Source organism: Cornus florida, unplaced genomic scaffold (genome assembly GCF_030987335.1).
Source record: "Cornus florida cultivar Cherokee Brave unplaced genomic scaffold, ASM3098733v1 CherokeeBrave_3.0.0_Hap2_Chr08, whole genome shotgun sequence".
NCBI lineage: Eukaryota > Viridiplantae > Streptophyta > Magnoliopsida > Cornales > Cornaceae > Cornus > Cornus florida.
This window is the reverse complement of record NW_026775578.1, coordinates 18761924-18786034: the sequence shown is the minus strand read 5'-3', so window position 1 is coordinate 18786034 and position 24111 is coordinate 18761924. Positions and strand designations below refer to the sequence as shown.

General features: G+C 34.5%; 1 protein-coding gene across 1 annotated transcript; it reads right to left on the bottom strand.

Annotated features, from left to right (window-relative positions):
* Positions 1-3394: 3394 nt before the first annotated feature.
* On the bottom strand, positions 3395-16182 carry LOC132270598 (methyl-CpG-binding domain-containing protein 5-like). The gene is made up of 3 exons (XM_059771773.1): positions 15664-16182; positions 4122-4235; positions 3395-3997 (listed from the first exon to the last, which is right to left on the bottom strand). Exons 1-3 carry the CDS (start codon positions 16108-16110, stop codon positions 3767-3769), a joined length of 792 nt encoding a protein of 263 aa, XP_059627756.1. The 5' UTR covers positions 16111-16182; the 3' UTR covers positions 3395-3766.
* Positions 16183-24111: the final 7929 nt, after the last annotated feature.

Sequence of the window (24111 nt, the reverse complement as noted above, 5' to 3'; positions counted from 1 at the left end):
ACATAGTCGTTGAGAATAGCTGAAAAAGCTTCAATAACAATCACAAATAGGAAGGGGGATAGAGGGTCACCTTGCCTTAGCCCCCTCTTCCCCTTAAAGAAACCTTAAAATTCCTCATTCAAAGCAATTGTACATGATGGGGATGAGATGCAAGCCAAAATGAGATCAATGAACTTATGTGGAAATTGGAGGAGGATGAGACAGTTTGAGATGAAATCCCAATTTACTGAGTCAAAAGCCTTCTTTAGATCAATTTTTATAGCACAGTGAGAGTTCCTTCGAATTGGCATCATCCAAGCATAAAATTACTTAAATTAAAATATTAAATGCAGTAAAAAGAATGCCATATAATTATAAATTATTAATTTTCTATTATATTTCAAAAAATACGAAAAATCATGAAAGAGCAAAACTATAAATAATAAAATATTTGCTATCTATATATTTAAAACTAATCGGAAGAAATGCTTTGTCAATAGTTGTTGTTGGATAAGGAGGGAGGCTGGCTCATGGAGCTTGCATAAATGGCAAAAGCCTACAATGAAATGATTGGGCTTTTACCAAAGTATTCCATGAGCTTAAATAACAGGCACAAGGGAAACATAGTTTCATATACTTTAAGTAAATAGGCACTTTATTAATGAGAAACTCAGCAACAACTTATTTCTACATTTTCCACTTGGATGAGTAATCCAGAAAATATATAAATAAATAAATTTCTAGTTGTAATAATGAGGTATCAACCTTATAACTATAAAAGACACAGCAAACCACACTATCTTTCTATCTCGCCTAGTAAGTCCCAAAGCTGGTATCAGATACCAATTGCTATTTTCACATGATATACCAGCCATATGTTTTATCAATCTTTGTTGATTCTCTGTTCTCAGAAGGTGCGTTGGAATCATCCCGCGAATTAGCTTTGGAAGAAAGAATGAAGAATTAAGAAAGATTTCAACCTAATTCTTTGTGGATGGGAAAGTAACCTAAAACCTGGAATCAATCGATCGAACAAGCCATTTCATTATTTCTATTCTTTTTGATGCGTTGGAATTAGTTTTGGAAGAAATAATGAAGAATAAAAAAGGTTTCACCCTAATAATTTTTGGATGGAAAATAATCTAGAATCATTGAACAAGCGTTTCAGCATTTCTATCATTTTCAAGGTTAGTATCGACGTCTTGATTAACAGGTGTTACAGATTTATTATACGTGTAGGTTAGTCTTAACTTTATACAGTTCTTTTTACATTAGGTATCGTTAATTTACAAGTTTTCGATATCTGCTTATCTGCATATATATTATCAGGCGCGTATTTCTGCAGTCCTCTACCGTCTACCGTCTTGTGGCCTTGGTGTGGCCACGTAATTCTTCGTAAAACAAACACTAAGTTCACGTTTGGCAATTACATCACTATTTTTAAGTAATATTTCACCACCATTTATAAATAATATTACAGAGTTTAAAAAGTAACGTCACCATTTGTAAAAAGAAATATCACCACTTTTGTAACATCACCATTTGTAAAAGGGCAATATTACCACCATTTATAAGTAACGTCACAGAATCTAAAAAGTAACATCACCATTTGTAAAAGGAAACATAACCACTTCTAATTTCAAATAATAACATAAATGATATGTTGAATTAAGTTATGTTTATATGTGACATTACTTAGTTTGCATTATGCACACATTTTTAATTTCAAATAATAACATAAATGATATGTTGAATTATGTTTATATGTGACATTACAAAGTTTGCATTATGTGCATACTTTATTTTGAGGGTGAAGATAATTTATTATTTAAGTGGTAATGTTGCCCTTTTACAAATGGTGATGTTACAAAAGTGGTGATGTTTCTTTTTACAAATAGTGATGTTACTTTTTAAACTCTGTGATGTTACTTATAAATGGTAGTGAGATGTTACTTATAAATAGTGGTGTAATTGGCCAAACACGACCTTAGTGTCCACTAGTTAAAAAATGATGTGGCCAAATATGGACCACTTAAAAGTTACAGTAGGAAACCGCATGGGAACTGCAGGTGATTCGCGCCCTTATATTATCGGTCTACTTAAATAGAGTTATCGGTTTACGTGTGACCGATCTATATATTTTCAAATATATATAAATAAGATGCGCGAATCACCTGCAGTGAGGCTCCCATGAAGTTTCCCGCTGTAACTATTAAGTGGTCCATATTTGGCCACATCATTCTTCAGCTAACGGACACTAAGGCCATATTTGGCAATTACACCACTATGTATAAGTAACATTTCACCACCATTTATAAGTAACATCACATAGTCTAAAAAGTAATGTCACATATAAACATAACTTAATTCAACATATCATTTATGTTATTATTTGAAATTAAAAGTGGTGATGTTTCCTTTTACAAATGGTGAGTTACTTTTTAGACTCTGTGATGTTACTTATAAATGGTGATGAAATGTAAAAATAGTCTAAAAAGTAAGATCACCACCATTTATAAGTAACATTACAAAAGTCTAGAAAGTAATATCACATAATCTAAAAAGTAGTATCACCACGTTTTGAGAGTGAAAGATACTTATAAATGGTGATGAAGATACTTATAAATGGTGGTGATGTTACTTTTTAGACTATGTGATATTACTTTTAGACTTCTGTGACGTTATTTAAAAATGGTGGTAAAATGTTACTTATAAATAGTGATGCAATTACCAAACACAATGTTAATGTCTATTAAGTGGAGTAAAACGTGACCAAATCAAGGCTACTTACTGCTCACTGCAAAAAAACTGCATGAAAATTGCACAACAGGTAATTCGCACCCATAAATAAGACCCTTAACCCTTTATATATATATACAAGTATCATGTTTTTAAATAAATAATTTCTCCGCTTCTAAAAGGTCTATAATTTTTTAAAATATTTCATAAAATATTCTTGACAAATGTAAGAAGAAACACTACTTCCTAAACAAATGTGGCAAACTCTAGAAAGCAACGCTGCCTCTGTAAAATTTTCTACACAAATGTTAAAAAATAGAATTAGCTAAACTACCGTGGTAAATTCTGAACTGTAAAATTTTTCTACACTAGTGCAAAAAATACAATTAGCTAAACTACCGTGGTAAATTCTAAAAAGTAAGACGCAGCTGGTTGCCTGCATTGCACAATCTCTCTAACAAGTTCGAATAAAATACTATACATAATTTAAACATTTAAATATAGTTTTTTAATAAAATTATTTAAAAAATTAATTACAGTAAAAATATATATATATATATATTAATTAATTTTTTATTACATTTCCAAAAATATTAAAAATCATGAAAACTAAAACTACCAATTATACATGAATGGCATGACTAGTTCCATCATCATCATGTCACCTCACCACAAGAAACTAAACAAAAAATAAAATAAATGGTAAACCATATGAGGATAGGGTATTAGTCAAAACATCCTTCATATTGTCTATAAGCAAAGATTCCTTTAGACAAACACATACTGCTTGGAATTCCATCCTGAATTTAAATTTAAAAAAAAAAAAAAAAAAGGTAGAACACTACTACTGTGAGGAGGGGGTAAAAAAGAAAGGGCAATTGACAGCTCACTTAAAGTACAGCCAACAGAAAAAAAGAACTCAGTTGAGGCTGCCTTCTTCTATGAAATGTATAGAGTTGATTTCAAAAGCTAGATTTTGGAGGGAAGGCAAAATGGCATCTGGTAGCTATGAGAAATCCGGTGGCCTGGTGGAGTGGAATGTGAATGGCTAAGCATTGACAAATTCAAGTGCAGCAGCCCACTCTTGCTTGGTAGATTGCGGGACCTTCTCATCACCAATATAGGGTGACCATGTCCCGCTAGACGCATCTGTCAGAACCCAACTGACCTCCTCTGGCACATTGTCAAAATCAAAGTTTGGAGGAGGAGCAGAGGGCTTCTTCTTCTTCTTCTTTGAACCAGATTTCTTTTGTTTAGGGGCACCAGGGCTCTCAGAAGACTACAAAAGCAATTGAGCTAAATGTTAAATATATATACACGTGTGCAAGAAAAAGGGAAGAATTAGTGAAAGTATAAAGGAAATTTCTCAAAATCATGACGAAACATAGATCCAATTTACACACCGTAGCATCAGCATCAGGATTCAGTTTCCGCTTGCGCTTCGATCCTGTTTCCAGAAAGTAAAGCACCTCTTGCTTTGACCTGAAGCGACGGCCTGCGACTGGTTCTACATAATACTGCACAACACATGGACAATTGACACCATTATTGGATATCTCATGAAAAAAGCACTTTTCCACTCTTTTTCCAAATATTTTGAACCAGATAACCACTCACTAACAAGATAAAGCATTTTTCCATTCTGTTTTTCCGAGCATTTTGAAACAGATAACCATTCACTAACATGATTGTTACACAAAATGGGACCAAAAGCAGAACCTAATCATTAAAATCTTTATAAAAAGAACGATTCTATATTTCACATTGAAACAACTCATTACAAAATGGTACAAAAAATAAATAGAAGTAGTTTAAAAAAAATATGCTATATTAAACACAATGTAGTCCATTTTAGTGAAACAAGACCCTTCCTAGATCTTTCTATATGAATCTTTGTAAGAGTTGTTACATTTCTGGTTTTACCAAGTTGCTAGTATACTGCCTCTGCATTCAGCTAACAGGTATTAGCAGATAATATGTTTTGATTTTTTGAACTTTAAGTTCGAGACAGGTCTAGATTTTTCACTGTATAAATGAGTTGCTTATATCCTGAAATAGAAAACTAGAACAGTGAGGAAAAAAAAATTACTTTAAATACAGCATCATCATCATCCTTCCATTTATCCCATATGGATGGGGTTGGCCAGATTAGTTCTCTTTTTCCATTCTTTCCTTATTATATACCATGTCTTCTCTTAGATTTAATTTTTTTTTTAAATCATTTTCAATTACTTCCTCCCATGTAAGTTTTGACCCGCCTCTTTGTCATTTTCCTTCTAGGCAAACAACTCTTCCTCTTCCTCTTCCTCTTCTAACCGGTGCAACATTAGTTCTTGTGTCTTTTTCAACGCCCAACACTCTGCTCCATACAATCTAGTTGGTCTAATACCCATTCTATAGAATTTTTCTTTTTATTTATTTAGTATTCTTATGTCACAAAGGATACCACTAGCTTGCCTCCATTTTGTCCACCCTGCTGCAATCCTACTTACTACATCACCATCTATCTCGCCATCTTTTTGCAATATTGACCCTAGATAACGAAAGTAGCTATTTTGAGTAACTCTTTGATCTTCAATTGTGATTTTTACATTGTCCTCATTTGTTACTTCATCAAATTTACATTCCATATATTCTATTTTAGTTTTACTAATTTTTTAGCCTCTTGCTTCTAGTGTCTTCCTTCCATATTTTCAATTTTGTTGCTAGAGCTTCCCTAGAGGTATCTACTAAGACTATGTCACCCGCAAATAGCATACACCATGGAATATTTTCTTGAAGATCTTTCATTGTATCATCTAACACTTTCACAAATAGGTATGGACTTAACACTGATCCTTGGTGAAGTCCCACTTATATAGGGAATTCACTAGTTTCTCCTCATGCAGGTAAAAAGGACAAGTCGATCCTATATGCCACCGCACAGAACTTCGGGAAGATCAAAAACAGTGCTGGACTCGGTATGGGATTATCAAACATGCTCAACTATAACAAAGAATTTTCCGAAATTCAGGGCTCCATAAAGTAAAGTTAGTCATAGTAAAGAGTACAAACTCAATGACAGTATTTAAGAAAACAGTCTAGACATAGCTTTCTCATAACTAAAAAAGCCACACTACGGTGCATAACTGATAGTGTGCATATATCCTATACAATTTGCAAACACATTCAACTTAATCATATAGCATTGAAAACATGCAATATTGGATGCTACAATGATATGAATTTTGATCATATATATAAATCACAAGTACTCAAGTCCAAGCGATATACACGTAAAAAATTCAAATACTTGACCACAAGCACATAAATCTGTACTACAAATATCTAGTATGATTAAATAATATGGTGTACTCCGCTCCCAATCTGTCAATCCGCACCCCAAACACTATAGCATTACATTCAGTAAGAGGATTGTGTGATTTGGGGCCCTACAGGGACAACATTAGGCAGCACAACATCTGGGCAGCTACCCCTTGCAGCCCAAGCACCCAATTTAAATTGTGTAATGTCCCACTTACAGGGTCAATCTAACAAAGATGGCTACAACAAAATTCACAACCTTTGCGCTTATTCACTACCATTCACTCTCTCTTGCTCCACCTCTCTGTTCTGGGCTGCCCCACTCCCACGCAGACCATATCTACCAGGCATTCCATTATACTTGTCCACTTCACACAGCAAAGAACAGAACCCATGAACAGAGAAAAAATGGAAGAGGAGCATGTAAAAGCGAGGTGAGAGGAATTTGACAACAATTGGTCATTTTAGTCTGTGTCAGGAAAAAAATTGGTTTTCAGAACTTCCGTCAGCAAAATTAAGACAAGTAAGAACATTATAGAATATACAGATACTTGATGTTCAAGTGCAAAAGCAATAATACAGAACTTCAAGGTCATCTTGAGTTCCTCCAAATCATTCCGCATATATTCTAAAAAGGCATTACCCATTGTTGGCCCCTCCCACAAACGGTGCTGGGAGAGTGGACCAAAGAACACCTAAAGTCTAAAATTTTTTTTGCACAAAGCCACTCTCAGACTATTCTCACAATTCTCACACTTGTCAGCTCGAGCATTAACCATTGCACCAAGTAATGGCATTCGTCCATATTCTAAAGCAGCAAACTAATTTGTGATGAGTTAGTTCTTAAACTATAAATTAATAACTTCAAAGTAATTCCAAGCAGAAAAGGAAGTGTAAGTTCTAGACTTAACAGCCATGCATCACAAAAGCTACCAGTTTACACAAATTAAATAGACATACATAATAAGTATCTAACATAAATGGCAAAAAAATTAAATATAGAAAAACAATTGATTAATAAGGAAAATAGACTCAATACAAAAACCCTAACAAGAGGAGGACAAAACTAATAACATGAGAACTATATCTACCATGATAAGATATTAATTGAGACAAAAATTTACCCTATCAATAAATCAATAAGTGCATCATGGGAGCAATCCCCAACATCGATCAATCAACCCTTCAACAACTGTTTCAGTCTCTTTGACAATGTGAAAAAAGACCACTTAACCTCAAGCCCTCTCTCGGCACGGTCTCAAGAAGCGGATGTAATAATATAACGCAAACATTTATAATGGGGATTACGTGTCACAGTAATAATTTTTTTTTCTAACTCACACAACTCAGCCCAAGAATGCACTGATATGCAATTTTTTGCTCCAATAAATATGAGTCTTCAATGATTTTTATTGGAGGTTGAAGAAAATTTAAAAGTAATGACTATTTAGCGGAGGTTGATGAAAATTTAAAATGACTATTGACTAGTAAATTTGAATTTTAGGTCATAGTGTACACTAAAAGCTTGCTAATTTGTACCATTTATTTAGACATAAATGCACTTTATATGAAAGAAATGAAGAGTTATCAAATAAAACAACATTCTAGCGTATTGTTGTTGTGGCCGTGCCGGAAATGAGCAGTGTCACACACATGTCCGACATGAACACGTGTGGGGTACAGCTGGACACATCCGGCACGGCTTAAAGTATCCTGAAATTTGAACTTTTTTTCCTGGTTGGAAACATAACAGAAACGATCAGGACATTATTGAGGCACTTTCAGAACACGGCAAGCTTATTTTACAATTATTTTTTAAGAAAATGAGTTCTATACAACTTTAAAACATATTATGGGTTAATTAGAAAAGTGATATAATCGGATGAAAAGAAAAATGATATAAAGTTTTAGAAAACAAAACAACATCAGTCCAATTCTAAACTCCAAATTAGTAATTACATTTACTATAATGTGTATTAAATCAGCAAAACTAATTATATATATTGTATTTTTTTTGTAAGTTTCAAAAATTTGGCGTATCACCGTATCGTATTTATATCCCGTATCCTTATCCATATTTTCTAGGTGACTGCCCCTAAAAGACATTCTTTTTGGGCACGTATACAAGTTAGGTCTCTAAAGTCCAAATAAAAAATTTGCCCCAAAATTATATATATATATATATATATATTGTATTTTTAATGTATCCTTGTCGTGATCTAAGTCCTATTTATTTTAGATTTGTCATATCAGTGTCCTATTGTGTCGTATGCCTGTATGTATATGTGATCTATAGCTCATACATGTGAAGTACTACTTTTATGTAAGATCTAAGTGGATAAAAAAGAAAAGAAAAAAAATCAAAAAATTCAAAAACTTTGTGATCATTTTATACATTAGAAGACTGATTAAACCACATCTGGAGGAGTATATGTCGATAGAGAGAGAGAGAGAGAGAGAGAGAGAGAGGGTGGGGGGGAGGAGTCAAAAATGGAATTCTTAAACCCCAGGTGCACAACTATCATTACATTGTTCTATCAATCGATACAACACTGTATCAGCCGTTATAGCTCCATATCAGAGATAATGCACCTTAATAGTCGGGTCGTGTGTGAAATATAGTCACACCAATGTATCGTTGAGACCTATGTTACATCATGTATGCATTTCGGGGGCAGGTACGTATCCAAGAATCAGGCACATCAAATCTACAAACAGAAGGGCACACGAACAATGCTAAATATTCATCTTATATAATATTTGAATTTAATTTTTTAGAATAAAATAATTTCTTTATGTTACCTAGTGTTTAATATAAGCATTTCACTAGTTTGGAAGCAAAAATATAATAAAAGTGAATCATCTAATATGCTTGTGCATGTCCAACCAAAAATGTATGACACAAATCCCATACCCACGTCCGAGCATAGAATGTCCGGCACGAGTACGTCAGCTACTTTTGGAGGGTTCATGTAACATAAATTGAGACTAGGAATCAAGTTTGGCGAAGTCCATTACGACTCGACCGATAAGCCGCAAGGCCCGCAACTCAACCAAGTCCTTAGACCTTGTTCTTTGGTAGCTTCGACAAGGGAGACTCTCCAATGGTTTCACCATTGACACGATCGTAGTGCCATTCAGATTGTAGCTAACAGAGGAGCAACTTTAGTTTGTCATCATCCAATTCATAAAGCCCAACTTGGTTTGGTTTGGTGCGTTCTACTAATGTTAGCTACCAGAGGCACGTGGAAGTTTGATTTCTCATCATCCAGTTCACGAAGTTAAACATGGTTTTGTTTAGTTTGTTTCACTTTGGCATTTCAAGCTTCTTGTTCATCTCGAGTTTCATCTTCTTTCTGAATGATTGAGGTCAATGAAAGCATCAAATTTCTAGAGAGAATCTAGAAACATGTGCTATACGATCAGCTACCCAAAATTCATGGGGTTTGCGTCATGCAAGTGAAGGTTCATGTCTCCACCCAAAATTACCCAATGGATTAGAGATTGACACAAGAGTTTACAACTTAAAATACAATGTAAGTGGGAATGCTAGATGTAAGTGCTCAGGGCTTTGTTGTTCAGTCTCAATGCTTTGGAGGCTGTTTGGAATTCTTAAGTGGTTCAAACCAAGTCCGACCTCATTTTATTACTGGCTCATGGGAAAACAGACACATAGTTACTTTAAAAATGAACTATTTTATCCTATACTTTTTGCAGAATTGAACTAATCCAGAAATAAGAGACTTTACCAAATACAAGTCATCATAAAACGACTCCGCCTTATTCCCAGCTGTCTGGTTCTTTCATTTCCCAAACACACACTTAAAGAAAATCAAAAAATATATTCCTAGTTTTCGCAAAACTTAGGTGAGTCTCACCTGGTCGAGTTGGAAAATGTATCCAAGTCAAACTCCAAGGGCCGAAGTCAACACTACCTAGTATTTTTTTATTTAATTTATAGTTAGTCCTCAGAAAAAAATAAATAAATAAGAGTTAATATATCTATCCATCACCATTGGAGAAAGGCATACCATATTTGACACATGTAATGTCTAAATACACATTATTAAGAGTAAGAACTCATTAATCTATTTAAAGTTTATTTGATCCACTGCCTGTGAAGAATCAATATCCATAGGTAGGGCTTAAAATTTTGAAACGTGCAATGATTAAATACACCCAATTAGAGATAATTAATTCATCTAATTAAAGCATTTAAGTTAATACCCTCTACAATTTTTCTTTTATAGGAAAAAACATCCTACAGTAATCTGTTCTTCCTTTATCTGTGACTCAATTTCTCTTGCCATACAACAATTCTAACCTTATCCTAACATCTCGGTAATTCTAAAAGTATGTTCCATTCAATCTGAAATTTCAAACAATGAAAAGAGCTCTCTTACCTGGACTCAGAAATGGGTGCAAGGTTCACGTCCTTCTAGTCCCTAAAATTTGAGATACGTGGACACAGATAAAAATATCAAATGGTCCTTGAAATAATTGTGGGTAACAGAGTATGCACCTCTCCATTAGGTGAATAAATATTTTTCTTATGTTTCAAAAAATTTATATATAACTTTAACCATTAGGAAGAAAGACAAAAATACCATAAAATAAGATTCATTGTCATAGAAGGCATCAAACCCATGGAGAAATTATATATTAATAAGTCTCTCATGAGCAGGGGCAGGGGGGGTGGGCGCCACCCCCCAAAAAAAAAAAATTGAATTTTTTTCGTATACCCTAAAAAAGAATATATTGTTTTGCAAACAAGTCCAACTTTTGGTCCCAAAATTCATAAGAAAAAATTAAATTGGCCCCTCCAAATTTTTCCAAAACACTTACTTATTCGCAAAAAAAATTAGTGTGCATGGAACTAAATAAAACTTGTATTTTTCAAAATTGTATTTTAACTTAATTCCTATTATTAGGCTTTACTTTTGAAGTCCAATATTGTGAAACAAAAATGTAAGTTCATTATTATGGTGGGCTAACATACTGTTACTACATTTACAATAATATACACATATGTATGATATGGACTGTTTGAATTCAAGAGAGAAAAAAGAGAACTCATACAATCGTGTCCGTTTAATAAATATACATGTATCTTCATTCTATATTTTTGTTAGATGGAGTTTATAAGGAAAAATATCTTAAATTATATGCTAATATCCATTTGCGAATCTTTTGAGCTAGGAAGAAGGGAACACTAAAGTCTTTTGTTAAATGAAAAATTATGTAGTTACCCTTTGTATAAGTTGTTAAAGTATTTCTTTATTTTGTTTCTAATAATTGTGTTTAATTAAAATGTGCCGGATTTTGTTTAGTTAAAATGATACTATTTTGTTTTTAATTTCTCATTAATGGAATAATTAAATATATCTTTCTCAAAGTGAAATCAAACTACTAAAAAAATATCAAAAAATGAATTTTTAAAAATTTGAAACAATTGTTGGAGGAAAATTAATTTTTTTAATAATGAATTTCTTTACCACTTCTCTTATTACATGTAACTTATTGTTTTCTTTCTCTATGTGTTTTATTTGTCATATCAATTTTCCTTCTCTATTTATTTCAATTGCATTTTTCTAATTTTTTGAACTATGTTTTCCTCATTGCATATACAAGATTAATATTGTAAGAAAAATTATATCACATCACTTCTAACAACTTTTAGGGACCATTTTCGCTTACCAAAAAAAAAAAAAAAAAAGATTTTAGGCATTTGAAGAATGATCCAGAAATGTGTTACAATAATGAGTAAATAATACAATAAAATTTATTTGTAGAGAAAACTTGAGTTCCATGTTTTATACATTAAAATGATGTTCTATAGTTGAAAATTCCAACATTTTAAAGTCCAACATTTTGATGTTCTATAGTTGAAAATTCCAACATTTTGAAGTCCACCGGGTGTGGCTTACTTTAAAGGTCTCATTCAATCAAAATTCAAAAGCCCCACTTGTCCATAACGTCTAAATTTTTAAATGGCTTTTGAAGTTCCCATTTCCAAAAGCTCCAATTTTTCCATTTTGGTTTTAAAAGTTAGCTTTAGAAAGTAAATGCCAACAGTGGTTCAAAGGAACTACAACTGTGACACAATAGGATTCTGGACGGATTAGGCTAATCAAAAAAAAAAAAAAAAGTCTGGACAGGTTAGACTTGTTGCAAATCTAGCAACATCTGGAATCAATTCTAATCATTAATACTGAGATCCAAAACCAATTTAGGAACTGGTGGTCCTAATTAATAGTAATAAAAATAAAAATAAAAAGGAGTCTGGACAGGTTAGACTTGTTGCAAATTTAGTAACATCTGGATTCAATTATAATCATTTATACTGAGATCCAAAACCAATTTAGGAACTGGTGATCCTAATTAATAGTAACCAAGTTCATACTAGAATAAAGTATTCAAGTATCCAAATCCGACACAAATATATCAAACTACGGTTTTAATATATAAAATTTCATTCTATTATATGACATGTTATGAAATTATTAAATTAATTTTACAAATAATATATATATGAAGTATGTTATACTAATAAATTGTAGGATAAGTAATTATGCACCCTCTCCACATAAAGTTAGGTTTGATTTGAGCATGTATGGTTTCAATTGGAACACTTTTTTTTTTTTGATAAGTCACACTTCTACACCTTGATTTTCTTAAGGACCTATTTAACTAATGCAATGAAAATAATGGAACTATAATAATACCCTTATAATACAGATTATTTCACCTCACCTTCATTGAGCCAAACACTTCAACACATCCCCCTACTTTCTCTCCCAAAAAATATCTCATTACCACCTCCATTAACCAAAAACCTCACCACCATCACAGTGGAGCAGATGGTGCTTTAGGTTTGAGTCTATTTAGAGAGGGGAAATTGAAAACAGGCACGATTAATGGTAAGTTGTATGGTAAAGATGACGTGGTGGTTTAGTGGTAGTAGAGCTTCACAGAAAGAGAAATTAAAGAATTTTACAAATTATAGGCAAATTAGTTAAATTACTTAGTTACTTACTATTCAGTCATGTGACAATACGGCATCAATGAAGGGGGTTAATTTAAACAATGCTTAAAACATAGGGTAAAAGCATTGTAATTGAAACATGGGAGATCAATTCAAACCCAAAGTTAAAAGGGTCAATCAGTAATTTACCCAAAATTTAGTAATTAAACTTACATTATATCATATATTATGATAAACTTATCAAAAAGATTATATCATAGTATTTCATTAGCCAAGCCCAAAGATATGAGAGAGAAATTTGTTGAGCTATGTAAGAAGTTGGGAAATTATTAAATTATTTCTATGAAAATTATATATGAAATAGGTTATTTAAATAAATTTAATAGAGTTCGAATCTGCATGGAAATGATCAAAATATAATTAAATTTCTTAAATTGGTTTTGTATCCAAGACCAATATATCAAAATTGGTTCAATTGAGTCAGATTCAAGCTGAAATCGGATTTTGATCCAACCTAGAGCTCTAACCTGAACATCCAAAAATCAGCTATGTGATCGCGATACCATGATGGATACCCGTGAAATTGGTTAAAATCATTTTTAAAAAAAAAAAAAAAGCTAGTCCATGTTTCCAACTTATGCAACCGCGATACCATCATGATGGATAAATGATTACAGCCAAAGTTGCATACCAAAGATCATCCCAACCTTTAAAAATTTTGGTTCACCCCCAAGCCCCCCTCTCCTCTTCTGTTCATCAAAACATGCATAAAGAGAGTAAAATAATTGGAAGGGGGCCTTGATTAAGAGCAGTGACCACTTTGTTGGGTAATCGTCCATCTGAATTATTGCAGATTTCAAGGAAAATCCAATTACAACCCAGTTCCTTTTCTTCTTTTGGAATGAACTTACTAAGATCTGTTATATGAAGAACCCCAAAATTCAATCTAATGGTTCTAATCCAATTTGAGGCTTTAATTATCAAATGAAGGTCCTCTTAAATCATAAAAATAAAAACAGTATTCAATTAACTCTATGAAACAGAAATAAAAACACTATCAAATGATGATCCTACGAATCTGAATTGCCAAATCGATCCAGATCACATGAAGAATCACTTGGAAGTAAGATCACAGTAGGATCAGAGTTAAGATCGTAGAATTATGTAGGACCGTATGATCGACCTACGGAATCATGTTGTTTTGTTCTTCTTTTTCAATTTATTTGGACCTACAACCCATTCTTGGCAAAGAAATTCAAGGTTTTAAGCAGAGACCCAACTTCAAAGGTAGACATGATCGAGCTCTAAACTTCAAATGTGTGACTTAAATTTTCTACAAGTTCCTCTATTTTGCTCAATTATTCTTGATTTTTCTTTTCAAAACAAAGACACCTCAGTTCCCCCGCTTATTATTTGTCCATTCTGAACATAACAATGATGTTCTCTCTCTCTCTCTCTCTGTTTTGTTCATCTTCTTAACCAAAATAAAGTCTATCGGAAGTGAATCGGGAAATCCTTCAAGAAAGCTCGACCAAAGAAAGAAAAAGACGGAAAGCCCAGATTTGACACCTTTATCTATGGGTATATTGCTCTTTCGTAAAAACAGAAACTGCGCACGGCTCTTCTGCTGAGCTTGCAAGCTACCATGATAGCTACATGGTTAACATATGCATAACCTCAAAGAGGCCCCGAACAGTTTATCTTATTAGGGATAGAGGTTGTTTTCCAACAAAACTGCCCAGATGATTAGGCAACTAAAATTGTTCTCTCTTTATTTCTCTGTTTCATTTTTCTCTCTATTTAGGGTTTGCCTTGATTGCTTTCTATGGAATTCTGCTTGACTGTTATATTGACGTTCTTGCATAGAACTCAAAAAATTAGTTTCTAGGTGTTTGTCATGTATTTTACTCTCTTAGTATCTTTCAATATTAAATATTTTTGCTAGTATGTATATGATGTTGTGTTTAGCTGCTTTAGCATCATTCTCTATTATCTTGAAAGTAGTTTTATTTGGAAAGTTAGTTTTAAGTTATTTTTGTACTTAGTTCTATAGAAACTTGTGATCCTCAATCCGATCCTATGATCCCAATCTTAGGAACCATTTACCATCCATCGATCCTGCTTAGAATCCCAAACCTAACAACCTTGAACGGAGCTAGTGCCAAAGTTAATGAAACTTTTATCTCAAAACATATCCTAGTTCTTACATTAAAGAACACAAAAAAAATTACCCAGTATAATTCAGGACTATTCAATGCATCCTGTCAGATAACAATTGCCAACACCACCCAACCCCAAAATAAATAATTAAAAAAAATGTGAACCATTTCAGAAAAGGTTGAATCACAACAAATTTGCCATATATTTCCAACATGCAATAACCCAGCATTCAGAATATCACTAGGAAATTTATCCCAAAGCCTTACTGAATTCTTGAGATGTATAGCGTTTGATACCCAAATTAATCGCCAAGAATTCATGCCAAGTAGGAAAGGAAGTTTATAAACAGATAAATAAATGTACATAACATCAAATCCTTAACATAGACTTTTAATTAATTTACAAAGCGTCATCAACACAAAAAGATAATAAATAAATCGAACTGTATGAGAATTAATCCTTCCGCCGTAAATTATCAATTTGAGAGAAGGAATTACCTTATCAATCGATCCTGCAGTGGCACCGGACGACCGAATCGTGCACTGCATCGTCCAATCCTCCGGCAACCAGTCCGGTCTCTCCGGCACAAGGGCGGAGGCTGCCGTCGCCTCCGCCACTTTGTTCTTCCGACGCGATGACGGAGACTTCTCCGCCACCGGCGCGGCCGTTACCCCGTTTGCAGAATTCGAAATGCCGGCCACCGGCTCGTCATGGTGAGATTGAAGTGGTTCGGGTTGGCGTGATTCGGTGTGTTCTACACCGCCATTTTGAGCTCTGCCTGGGGTTTGTTCTTCTTGGGGATTGACGGTGGCGTCTATGAAGGTACCAGATTGTAAGAGAGGATCCGGCGAGATAGAGTCGGCGTGGTTTTGATGAGATTCAGGCGGGTTTGGGTTGTCCGATTGAGGGATCCGGTTTTCGCCCAAGGGTTCGGTGGTTGACATGAGAAACTGCGACTGTGACTACTGTGACAGAGAGATAAGTGTGTGTGTGTGGGACAGCGAGGTTAAACGGGGCGTTTAGTGCCGTTGAGTATCAATTGATGGGCGCATCATCCCCAGGCTGACACAAAACATTTATTACGTTAGGATTAATTAGTGAGGGGACCACCAACCCCTCTGAATTAATTTTAAGACAAAGCGAGAAAAGCGCGGTTAAAATTTACATTTTGGACAAATAATATTTTTATTATTTATAGGTAAAGGACAATAAACCCCTGGAATTTTCAACCAAAAGCATAAAATTTTCCTAAACTAAGTAATGTTTCTGAACTATTTAAAAACGTATAATTTGAGAACAAAATCTAAATTTGCCGACACCTGAGCTAACCAAAAATGTTGAATTACAAAATTACCCTTTAGTAACAACAAATAATATTGTGACACCACAAATACCTTATCACCATTATTTTTGGACAAAAATATCCACATCATATACTGCCACATCATTAATAATAGGGCCATTTAAGTAATCTCATAATCCCAATCCCCTAATCTTCTCTCTACCAACCACCGTCTGTCCTTTGACCCAGTCGTGGCGACACCACCACCACCACTAGCACAGATGCGGAGGTATCATTCCAACTATCCCCATAACCACCGCCATCTCCACCCCCATAACGCAAGCGAGAATCACGGCCAACTCCTGATATTTTGTCTCAGACTCGACTTGGCAAATCAAATAGAAAAAATCACGAAATAAACGACTGCGTGTCCTTTCCTGGCAGCCATAGCAATTGTTGTTGTATGAATCTTTGGAATCCAAAAATTGTCGAACACGGCTTCTAAAGCATCAAAGTGTGAATAGATCGTTGTAGCGTGGGTAGTTTTTTCCGAAAGTTCATCGAAAACTGTTTGGAAATAGAAAATTGGGAAACAAGTCAAATGGGTGTGAACATGGGTGTGGCAGAAGAAATAGCAGGGAACTTCTTCGATGTTGAGGAAGACGACACTAACGCCGGCGAGCTTGAGCACGCACTTGACTAGTCGTTGCTGATGGCAATGGCGACTTGTTAAGAAAATTAGGGTTAAACAAAGACGTTTTAATTTGGAATTTTTATTTATTTATTTTCTTAAAGGGTAATTCAGTCATTTTGAAATTATATATTGGGTCCGGTGATGAATAGTTTAGGGAGTTTATTGTAAAAATAGAAGTTTGGGGGGATTTCTTGGGAGAGAGAGTAAAGTTCGGGGGGGATTTCTTGGGAGAGAGAGTAAAGTTCGGGGGGGTTTATTGCCCTTTACCCTTATTTATATTGTGCATATAGGTCCGTTAAGTTTGAAAAAATAAGTCTGCGTAAAGAAGGGTTCATATTGTGTATAGAATGGCATTTTATCCCAAACTGGTGGGAAACCGCCCCATTTAAAGAGGGTTGGGAGAACCGTTTATTTAAATTGGGTGGGGATGGGGATTGTGAAAAAAAATTTGGCCGGATTTGGAGCGAGGGCAGGGAAGGGTACCCCCGCCCCGCAACCACCCCGATTACATGTGGAATTAATCCTATTAGCCCATGCCATATTATTGTACTTACCGATTTAACATATTATATATATATATATATATATATATATATATATCATATTATATTGTATATACACTTCTAAATAAACCTTACTTATTCCTATCTTCTAAAACGGGACGGGGGGCGAGGCAAACGGGCATTAGGCTGGGACGGTTATGGGGATTAGGGATAAAAAAATAATCGGTTATGGGGCGGTTTTGGGGGTGCCAAATTTAAATGAGGATGGGGAATGAGAAACCCACCCTAACCCGACCCATTGCCATCTTGACGGTATGTATAAGTCTGTTAAGTTTGAAAAATGAGAAGGAAAAAAAAAAAAAAAAAAGTTTGAAATTACACTTAAAATATAAAATTCCAAAAATATCCTTATCTCTTCCGATAATGCTTTTGAAGTGCAAAGTGAAAAAAATACCCTTATGCTGCGATTGGTATGCAGAAATGGAATGGAATGAGATTCTCATTTTATTGTTTGGTTGTAAATTTGAAATGTGTAGAATTGAATGATAATAATCATTCTAGTGTTTGATTGAACCAATTTAAAATTTATAATGGAATAAATTTTAAATTGAATTCTCTAAAAAATCCCTTTTAGTAATAAATAAATTAAATTAACAAAATAACATTTTCTAATAATTTTTTTAAAATAAATTAGTGGCAGTGGCGGTGGTGGTGGTGGTGTTGGGCGGCGGCAACAGTGGCAATGGTGGAAGATTGCGACGGCGGTGGAAGGCGGTCATGGCGGTGGTGGAAGGAAGTGACAGTAGTGTCGTGGTGGTGATAGAAAGAGATAATGATGTAAGTGGCGATGGTGAAAGGTGGTAGCGGTGATGGGAAGCTGCGGCGGTGGTGGTGATTGAAGGAGGTGGTTGGATGAAATAGCTAGAAAAAAGTGGTTAGAGGAGGTCATTAGAGGTAGGGAAGGCTTCACTCATATGTAAATAAAGGCATTTGCGTAATAGCCTCAATAGTTATAAAGGGTAATTTAACCTAAAAAGTAAAAACCAACCTAAAATAAGTTAGGAATGAGTAATTATTAATAGGTTGGTTTTTACTTTTTAGGTTTAAATTACCCTTTATAACTATTGAGGCTATTACGCAAATGCCCTTATTTACATATGAGTGAAGCCTTCCCCACCTTCGGTAACCTCCACTAACCACTTTTTCCGGCTATTTCATCCAACCACCCCCTTTGATGCACTCGTATACTAATTTGTTAAAAAAAATATATATTGTAGGCTGTAAAACGTTTACTAAATAATGTAAAATTTGTACTTAAATAAAGTAAACGGTCATTGCACTAATGTAAAACCCTTATTAAATATTTGACTAAATATTGTAGAACTTTCATTTAAAAAAAGTAGAACAGTCACTGCACTAATATAAAACCTTTACTGAAAGTTGTGACTCCTTTAACAAAATTGGTGTGTGAAAGGTAAAGCTCATTTCTATATGCAGAGGCGCTAATGGAGGGACAAAACTCCCAAAGCTCCACTTGAGTCATCTTTGTCTTATAGAGAAAGAACAATCGTGCGCTAGATGCCTTCTTCATCTTCTGTAGAGAGAGAACAATCATGTCATAGGCGAGAGAACGAGTGATTGCAATTTGGTCAAGTAAGATGGAATTTGGTAAAGTAAGATAGAAATTGAGATAGAGAAAAAAAATATATGTTAAGGGTAAGACTGTAAGTCTTCAAAAGTGCTTAGGGGTATTTTTGACCTTACGTATCTATGAACAATCAAAATTGACAAATTAATAATTACCTTTGCCTAAATTATTTTTTCATGAGGCTATTTTTGAGTGCTTCCTTAAGTTGTTTTAAATTAAATTAACTCTATATTGACCGTGTGCTACTGGTAATGCTTTCTCTTCGATATAATTCCTGACCAAATTTTATTGATATAATATATTATTATAATATAAAGGCACAAGTGACCTTTCACACTTAAATCAAATTTTAAGTGTCGAACAAATGGGTTTAAAGAATGGCAAAATAATAAATGGTAAATGAATCTACTCGTTAGTGTGTAAGTTGTTCAAACTTTTAAAAAAATCAATGTAATTTATTACTGGATTTATTTTCCTACATTTGTATGGCACCAGACATTTTTACTATCTTTTCAATGTTTAATAACATAACACCTTGTTTTTTCATTTTCTTTTTTAAATATATTGCATTTTTGATTTAATGATATTATTCTTTATACTAGTATTAAATATATTGTTGTATTGTAGGGCAAATTTCTCAAAACTCCCAAAATTATCAAAAAATGATCATAAAACCCCAGCCAGTTTTAAAAACCCCCAACAATATAGCAACGTTATCATTTTACCCCAACTCTAGCAATTGGCCCTGTTAACCCAACACATGGTTAACAAATGCTTTGACAATTTGACTTTTGTGACAAAAATACTCCTGCTATCACATGTGCCAAAGAAGTGAAGTGTATTTAAATGTGTTATACCGAAAATACCCCCAAGCTTGTAATAGTAAAAACCCACAAAAGTTACTTCACCTTTTACTCATCTTCTCTCCCTCTTCCATGCGCGTTGCAGAAGCCCTATAAGCCACCCGAGCCGCCATGTTTCCTCCATTATAGGAATCAGAGGAGTGTCAGGAAGTAACGTAAAGAGTGATAAAGAGTATAAAATTTTGATCCGAGTACCAGAGGAGTCCAGAAAGTATGACATCTGCCATCCATGTTCACAAAATATGCTTTCAAAGGAAAAGAAAAATTGAGAAGGAAAAGCATTCACCTTTTTATGTTCAGCAGAGGGACGAAAGAGTAGCATTTTGTTGGAGAGTTTAATATCATATCCAGCTTCCCTCGGTGTGAGAACTTTGATTTTTTTTTTCTTCCCTGAGTTATGATAAAACATATTCAGAAAACCAAAAAGGAAAGCCAGCATACACAATTCAAAATTTATATATATGCCAGAAAAGAAGCAGTTTGATCATGACCATATGCTGTACATCATATGAATGCAATAGGAAGGGATCCAGAAACATCCAAACCAAAGAGATTCATGGGCAAAACAATTGATTTAAGAGGCAAGATTTTGAGCTAATACTTTTTGGAGCTTGCAAAATAGGCTACCCTGCACAGAAAATCTCCTCTGATTATGGTAGCCAGGCCATGGTTTCCATAAGACAAAACTCATCAATTGAGGGAAAATTAGAATTTAATGAACAAAATTAAACAATATTTCCCTAAAATGACCGAAAAATAAAGAGAAATGCTTAAGTGAGCATTTTTTTATTTATTCTCTAAATGCCTTTCTATAATAATAAATTATTTTATAATTGAACAAGTGTACCAGGAATACTGAGATACTGATTGAGTATCTGCATTCACAAGGTGTAATACTCCTAATTATAAAAGGATAGTCCTGGCATTTATTTAAGTGTTTAATCTTTTATTTAAATTATTTTAATTGTGTGTTTCTTCCATGGTTAGAAGTTAATTGATTAAATTATTTGGTTTTCTTTTATTACATTGTTTTAAATTAAATTGTTTTATGATGTTTTATTTGACTTAATTGATAATGGGGTTTATTTAATTAAATTGGTTTAAAGTAGGATTGTGTTTTCTGTATATTCACGTATCAGCCGATACCGGTTTTAATTAACTTCTATGGGCCGGTTAGGATTTAGTTAGGGCTTCAATTAATTTAGGGTTTTGGTATAACTCTATAAATATATGGGTATACGTCTGCCGAGGGTTTCTGAAAACCCTATTCACCATATTCAGGTATACAGTGATACAGAGAGTTGTGAGGGCAGAGAAACAGAGAGGGAGCTTGTATGGTTTACTGAGAGAAACTTTAGGAGATTAAGGGAGGGATTCAAGGAGGAGTTCTGGTCCTAACTAGGAGTGGCAGAGGTTGATAACAACAAGTTGACATTGCCAGAATTTATAGAGACGGTGAATTATAGTTTCAAATCTGAAACTGCAGGCAAGTCTCTGTTCTTCTCTCTCCCGTTAATTCGTGTTCTGTGCATGCCTAGTTAGACTCCAGGAATTAATCAAACTTTAAAACAGATTCAACGAATGTTATAATTCATCTTGTATGCATGTTGAATCGGTATTTTGTTTCTATTGAGTTAATCTGTTTGATGTTGCTTAAAAGTTTTAACAGAAATCTTGTTGCCGATTATTTTAGCACTTGTGTTAAATTCCTGTTGTGATTGGATATCTATGTTTTAGTATTAGTTTGAGATATTTAAATGAACCCTAGAATAAGTTCTAAAAATAGTAATGAAGATCACCAAATAAATCTGTTGTGGGTTGCTTAAAGTTTCAGACTAAGGTTTTGTAATCGTTGCTTCTAAACCTATGTTTTATGCATGCTATCATTGAATATCAGTGGTTTAATATGTACCTAGGACTGAGATTGAACCTAGAATGAGAATTAAAACATGTTACAGAGGCTCTGGTAATCACCGGAATTGGAGAAGACGAAGCTGGAACGGGCAACGGCGGCTAGGGGAAAAGTGAGCAGGCTCTCAAATATCTTAGAGCCGGCTCCAAACTTATTTGGAGGCGGCTCCAAGTGTCTTTGAGCCGGCTCTAAGTGGTTTAGAGCCAGCTCCAAAAGAAAAATAGAGCAGGCTCCAAATTTTAGAGCCTGCTCAATCTTAAAACGCACAGAATTGAAGTTTTAGGGACTTTTGGCTGAAATTGGTTTTTCTAAAATTATTTAAAGGCTACTGGATGTTGTAATTTAATGTTTAAGACTTGTAAAAATGTTGGGAAGCATGATTACAAGTAGGAATTGAGGACGGGATTAATCTAAGATTAAACAGTGAACCCGTAGGTGGATGATTTGAAAATTAATTTCTGTTGTCTTCTATTTTTGGAACTTTATTTCTTTGCATGACTTGGATTTATAAATCATGTTTTGCAGCTGTGTTATAAGCATACTGTGGTATTGTTATATGTATGCTTAGTTGGGATCAACTGGTGTTAAAATCTGTTTTACATTGCATCAGTCATGGTACTGTTTGGAGAGGTAGACTGTGTAACTCTACTTTATCAATTTAACGGACTGTAATCGGGATTCTAAATCTTATATTGAATGCATAAGTTGGTTATATACATGTTAAACTAAATTTATGCTAATTCTGGAGTATGGTTGATAAATACTTATTCCTGTTTTTGGTCAACTTCATTAACTGGAGGATTGTATGTGCCGGTATGGGACGGTGACATACTAGGTATGGACTTGTTCAAACACTGAGTTCTACCTAACTTGGATTAAGGTATGGATTAATCATATAGGTTAAGTCCATCACCTACTTGTGTCATATCAATTGAGAATTGAATGACCTACTATGGTTTCAGGATGAATTTGTTATACATATATCAGACCACTACATAGATGGATGGTATTTTGTATTAGGAGGAGTACGGACTTTATATATATATATTATATGGTGCCGTGGTATGAGGTTGAGTCTCATGACCATGGTTAGGGCGCGTATATTGCCTATGATGGATAACTGGACATAGGTGTTATTCCCTGGTAGGTCTAGGTACTCATGCCCACCTTCGGGTGCGTATTCGCATGTTGCCTTCTATTCAGGCTGAGACAGACCTACTGGACTAGCGAGCGTCCTATAGTGTGTACTATATACATATATTGACTACTCTAGATATTGTTGAGTCTTCCTAGGATGTATCTGTGTATCGGATTACTGTATGGATTGTAGTAGATCAGGACTTGCATGTGGGCCTGACCCACTTCTTTATTTTTCAGGTGCTCGTCAGTTCCAGGGTTAGAGTTTGGACGTGCAGAGCAGATACAGCTATTCACTCCTCCGATTGTGTAAGAATTTTCTCTATGTTAGCTTTGGATTTTGTTTTTATTATTTCAGTATCGTTTGGAGAATTTAAATAAGGGGTCCAATGCATGGATTCCCGAGTTGTAAACTGATGGAGTTTTGGAGTTTGAGTTTGATGGATTTTAATAATTATAATATTTTACGGATTCTGTTTTTAGTTCCTTTCAGCTTTAATTTTATTTCTTAATTCATTTTGTATTCCGTGTTCATTATAAATACTTTAATTGTTTGATATTCCCTCGGGCTCGGGCCTGAGCCTGATCAACCCGTGTTTCAGATCCGAAGGGTATCACACAAGGCCCCAATGTTTGCCATGTAAACATAAGGCCATCGAATTGTGGGGTCACTTTATGGTCACCGTGGAGACATTATTTTACTTCTTTAGGGTCACCATGGTTGGCCTTTCTTCTTTGACGGGTCGCCGTCGTGAGCAGCGGCGGAGGAAACGTTGGGGATTTGGAGAGTTCCATCGACGGACATGGCGATGGTGGTGGGGACGGTGCCTTAGGCGGCAAAAAGGGCGGGATATGCATGCTCCAGCAGCCACTGGATGGTTTCTCCGTTGGACTTGTGGCCTACTG